This window comes from Notothenia coriiceps, unplaced genomic scaffold, assembly GCF_000735185.1.
Source record: "Notothenia coriiceps isolate Sejong01 unplaced genomic scaffold, NC01 NC01_scaffold00037246, whole genome shotgun sequence".
NCBI lineage: Eukaryota > Metazoa > Chordata > Actinopteri > Perciformes > Nototheniidae > Notothenia > Notothenia coriiceps.
In genome coordinates this window covers 17,613,978-17,619,752 of record NW_011369947.1, presented here as the reverse complement: position 1 = coordinate 17,619,752, position 5,775 = coordinate 17,613,978, and the positions used below count along the sequence as shown (strand labels likewise).

At 41.1% G+C, this 5,775-nt stretch overlaps 2 protein-coding genes across 2 annotated transcripts in view; one reads left to right on the top strand and one right to left on the bottom strand.

Moving 5' to 3' along the window:
- acvr1l (activin A receptor, type 1 like) overlaps positions 1–2,223 on the bottom strand; it is a 20,427-nt gene extending 18,204 nt beyond the window's left edge. The window contains exons 1-2 of the mRNA XM_010795035.1: positions 2,092–2,223; positions 1,304–1,399 (exon numbers count right to left, since the gene is read on the bottom strand). Coding sequence (XP_010793337.1) covers positions 1,304–1,388 — 85 coding nt within the window. The 5' untranslated portion in view covers positions 1,389–1,399; positions 2,092–2,223. The remainder of the gene's footprint in view (positions 1–1,303; positions 1,400–2,091) is intronic.
- Positions 1–5,775, top strand: part of LOC104965963 (gamma-aminobutyric acid receptor subunit alpha-6-like) — a 599,227-nt gene that overhangs the window by 359,675 nt on the left and 233,777 nt on the right. The window lies entirely within an intron of this gene.

The following is a 5,775-nucleotide window of genomic DNA, read 5'->3' as shown; positions in this document are numbered from 1 at the left end:
TTCTTTCTGCCTTCACGTGATACAGGGATTCATGACCGTGAGGGTGTGGGCCGCATATGCTGTAAGAATCACCCACAAATGAGTCATTTGCAAAATGGTTTACTGATTGTCCTATTATGTTCAGTGGCGGTTCTAGCTGATATGGTGCCCTGGGCGGGGTTCGGGTGTTTTGTTTGATTTTAAACAAACAAAGTCTTGGCTTTCAGAATATGCAACTTTTATTTCCAAACTCACACGATAAATACATTCTTTAAGCTTGTAAAGGGAAGATGACAGGCAATCTGCTCTTCCGCAGCGCCGCCCCCTCTCCCTCCGGCTGACATTATGAANTCTCTTGTCTTGCTGCCATACTTACGTTAACACTTTTATATATGTGACCCGCTCTATCGAAATCAGTCGGAAGTCGCAACGGCTCATTTCAAAATAAACCGTTTATTTTGAAATGAGCCGTTGCGACTTCCGACTGATTTCGATAGAGCGGGTCACATATATAAAAGTGTTAACGTAAGTATGGCAGCAAGACAAGAGAAAGACTTCCATCGAACAAAATAGCTATGAACTAAAAGACAGACAAGCAGCAATGCTCTGGTCAGCATCGATTAGATGTGCAGATGCTACAGGATGTTTATTTTGTAAATTGTGTATTTTTTATCTTTAATTTTTTTTTTATGGATGCTTCTTAGTTAATAATAAGCTGTCTTTGGCTCTTTTCTGCTGTAATCAATGTAAATGTCCCCTCTGTGGGACGAATAAAGGTATTCTGATTCTGATTCTCAGGAGTGGGAGTCTTGTACTACATGACAAATTAATCCTATAGTAGCTTTTAACTAAATGAATCAAATAACAAATCCTCCAGTTATCCTAATTATGATTTCATTCATTAACCAAGATGTACCAAGTGTATGATTGTCTGTTAAGCCACACTTTTCTTTCAGCGCTTTTGTGCAGTAGAGATTCATTGCTTTTGACGCAATGTATCTTAAAGCTGCAGTAAGCCAAAATATTCTATTTACACTTTTAAGGAAAAATATACGTTTATTTTGGCTGTTACGTAACTATCGATCTAAGTTTTACTTATTCAGAAAACTCAGTGAACCTGGTTTTTCTGTTAGACTCTGGATTCTCTGATATTCTGATTCTGATGTGGTGGATCGAGGCAATTGACAATAAATTATTCATTCATTCATTTTGAAGATGCTTCTGCCAAAGAAAAAAAAAATACAGTCCAGGACACCACAGATAAAGGAAGGAGGCCTTGTATAAACAGTGAAACATGAAGTTGACAGACAGTAGAGGACAGTACCTGAGCCCTCAGCCGATGTGTGCAGGGCCTGCAGCAGGAGCAGCAGGAGGTGGAGGAGGAGGAGAGGGACTCTGCACCGACCCATGATTCAGTGCGCTGACAGGGAGGAAGAGAGTTCAGATGAGTACAGGAGGATAATTACATTTAGCCTCTCTACGTTTCCTTGTGATCGCTGCCAAGGCTTCAGGCAGAAAGAAAGCAACAACTTATAGAGGCTGAATGCAAATAGTCCTGTCTGTCGCTGTCAAAGCTTTATTTAAAACACATGACTGATGATGGAATACACTGCAGTTAGTGCAAAGGCAGCCGCATGTAATTTAATAACATTTATAATTAAAGAAGTTGCATCTATTTACCATAGACAAATATAATCATGTGCTTACTATTACGTATTGCTCTTAAATATTTGCTCTACAGGAGCTGTTCCTGTGCGAGGTAACTATCAATGTAGCATTAGCAACAACTAGCATAATAACACAAATCCTGCTAACATCTAACGATAACACCTTTAATTTCAATGTCACAGCCTCCAGTTTTGGTGATAGGTACATGACCAAACCCTTCTTTGTCAACCTCTCATACCGTGGGCCTGGTTGTTTGCTCTAGCTAACAGGCCATTAACAAGCTGTTTTATTAGCCGTCCACAGGCGACTCTGAGGCGCCACTCGGACAGACGGCTGCCCGGCGCTGCTGCTGTTAGCCCCGCAAGCTAAGCTAGCTACAGAGCACAAGGCACCGCTTGGAGCCGAGGACCCTCAAAACAGAGCGATACAAAAACATCCACCTACCTGGCACACACCACATACAGTCCTCTAACTCATTATGGGATTTTTGTGTATTCCTATATTAGGTTTAAAGATTCGTATTAGTGTTATTTGAGAGGCAAGTAGCCGAGAGCAGAGGACCACAGCCCAGCCCACTCTGTCTCAACCACACATGACGTCACCAAAACATTACCACCGAGATGCATTGTGGGTCAGGGGAGTACTGCAACAGGTTGTATGATACAAATATCCATATATATATGTATATATATATATATATATACATATGATGTGTTTTTATATAATTTATAATTGTTTGCTATAAAGTAGATTCACGAACTGTGTCTATATTCACTGAAAAACATAGCATTTCTGAATTCAAAAACCTTATTCAAGTGCAAGTAAGTAGCCTATTAACAGAAAAAATAAATCAAACCTCAAAAAGGTATTCATTGTGCAAAATCAGAATCAGAATCAGAAACAGGTTTATTACCAGGTAGGTTTACACATACGAGGAATTTGACTTGGTGTCATGGTGCATAAAAACAAGAATAGAAAACACAGATAGGGAACTAGAAAAATATAAAAAATAATAAAAGATATAGTAAAAAATATCACGGTATTTACATTGCAATGGAATGGAATAGAAAGAATAAAATATGGAATAAAAATCAGCAGTAATACAAAATATTGTCGTGCATTGTGTGCATTAATGTAATGCATATAGTCTGCGTTAAGGCTGAGGTAAAGTGTCAGTGGGGGGGGGGGGGTGTTGTTTATGAGGCCGGTAGCGGAGGGGAAGAAACTGAAAACTTAACAAATAACACTGTTTCCGTTTTGTGTAAAAAATAATAGCTTTAGAGGTTGCTCAAACATTATGTAAAACACTTTCTGATCAGTAAACAATACGTGTCTTACAGTTTCAGGGAATACGTTAAGTCAGGCCACAATGCCTGAAAGAAACACCACTTCCACTTAATTTAAAAATAAATTAGGCTTAATTCACCTTCAAAAAAATGTCCTTTGGAAAAAAGAGCAGTGGTGCTGTTTCAAAGAGCAAATCTCCTGCATTTATTCAGCGGGTCTGTAGTTTAGATCCTCAGCAACTGAACAACATTGATTGTAATCATGGTTTACTATTTCATTGAAACAGTTCCTTTGATTGCTCCCACAGTATTTCATCTGAATATTATTTGACCGGTTGATATACTGTAACTGCTTTCTTGTTCTGTCCACCCAAACCTAAAAAAAGAGCACTCCTTCTCCGAAAGACTTCAGGAAAACTAAGTGGCCTTTCATCTCCGGAGCAATACGTTAATTTCACTTGTCAACAAACTCTAGATGTACTTAATTTTAGGTTTGCTCAGTGGCTGTTCAGGAAAATGTGTGCACAGAGAGAGAAAATTGAGAATTGTATCAAGTAGCAGATATGTCTTCCCTCATACAATAGCCAGTGCTGTTTGTTCTTACTTACCTGGGGCTTTCGTCTCCAGTGTGTCAGAGCGAGACGCAGCCGGTATCTGTTCTCCACGAGTAAGGCTCCAGCACAGAGACACATTGTCCAATGCTTTTTTAATTAAAGACCCTGGGTCAAAACTCTGTGCCAGGTGACCTGAACTGCTCCCGGACTACGTGTGTCTGCCACTATTCCTCCTGTGATACGTCTCAGTGGGTTATTAGAGGGGGGAAATGCTATACTGCTATCATGAGATGGAGGAAGGATTATCCACTAAGGACTTCAACTTAAGAGGAGGGGACAGTGGAGTAATGTAATGTTTTCTTCCTTCCACATCCAGCCCACCTGCTTCATTCTCCCACCTTTTACCCTCTCTCCTCTTCTTTCTCCCTTTCTGTCTCAGGACCAGGTTACAAGAGAGGGAGGGTTATAGCTGAGTGACTTTTTGTTCCTATGATATCCACCTGCTCTTCACCTGTGTTGTATTAGAGAGATTGTCCCAAGCAGGTTTTCTACCAGAGCCAAAATGGATCGTCTAGAGAGAAGACTGACGGTTGCTTTCCTCCTCCTCCTGCCTCTTCTGTCCATAAGCTGTGCTGCACATCAAAAAACTACAGGTACAAAACAACCTCAACTTGCAGATTTAATACAAATGTTGGATACTTAACTTAACTTAGGTGCATGTTTAAATGTATGCTTCATGACACACTGAATAACACACTTGCAGATGCAGTGTTTGTTCTCTTCTACTGCTTTAATTTCCACTTAATTTTCAACTCAATTCCCCACTGTTTATTTCAGTCTCCTGGTGTGTATTGTCTGACGCTGAAGAGCAGAAGTGTCTGGATTTGGCCGGGAACTCCACAGCTCGGAATATTCGAGGAACTTTGGAATGTGTCCGTGGTGAGGACACCAAAGATTGTTTAGACAAAATCAAGGTACGCAAAGCAACTGGGATGGGAAATCATATTGATCAGTCTGCATTACACAACATGAATATTTCCCTTGATTACTCAAATCAGCAGTTCTTCAGGACTATTCTGTTTCTTTATTTGTTGTTGGTCGCATTTAGATATTCTTCAGAATCACCTATAATGTATCTATGGTCAAAGAGTACCAGATACATACTTTAAAATATGTGACCTATGTTCAACTGCACAGAACAAACAAAACAAATAGCTTCCATAGTTTTTGCAAATCAAGACAATAGTGTATATTTATTAATAATGACAGAATAAATGTGTCTTTGTCAGGATGGGAAGGTGGATGCAGCCTCCATGTTTGCAGATGACATCTACGCTGCCGGCCTCTGCCATGGCCTGGAGCTCGCTGCAGGAGAGTCCCACAACGGAGAGGGTAAGTCACAGGTTTGAGCTCTGCAGCAGGTAACACTGGAAGCACTAAAGCATCAACAGTTAACTATTATAAGTCTTGTAAGGTCATGGTTGTGCCTGAAAAGTGTGTTCAGGTTGATAGAGCCATATATAGAGATACATACTAGTATACATGGTTCACTGTTGATATGTTCATATGTTCTGGATATCTTTTTTTACTGTTTATACACATATATGCTGCACATATTTTATTACATTTTAAATCCACGCGCAATGCTTGTCCACATGCTGCTGTGACAAAAGAATTTCCCAAACTGGGATCAATAAAAGTTTATCTTATCTTATCTTATATACAGTGTGTAGACATTTCATTCTCAGAGTATAGCATCACTTTGTATTGTTATTATTCTCTCTCTTATCTTTCTCCAGATGGCTATAGCTACTACGTGGTGGCGATGGCCCGCCGCTCCTCCTCAGACCTGTCCCTGCTGGAGATGCACGAGCGCAGCTCCTGTCACCCCGGCATCCGCACCACCGTGGGCTGGACGGTTCCCATCGGATACCTGGTCAACACCTCGCAGATCAGCATTGGGGAGCAGTGCAACTTTCCCAGAGGTGAGACAGAGCAGGGCGAGGGGGAGGGGGGAGGTGAGGTGAAGCGGGAAAGGTGAAGGGGTGCAAGTGGAGTCTTGTGTCCGTGAGAAAGCTATATGAGAGGTTCAGAGGGAGGAGGCAGTGATGTGGAACCAAGAGTGAAGGGATGGAGGTAAGAGGAGACGAGAACAGTGCTTTTGTGTCTGTAAATCACAGTGTGTGTGTGTGTGTGTGTGTGTGTGTGTGTGTGTGTGTGTGTGTGTGTGTGTGTGTGTGTGGTCCCCTGTTTGCATTACTCAGACTAAACATTTGGTGTGTACAGTT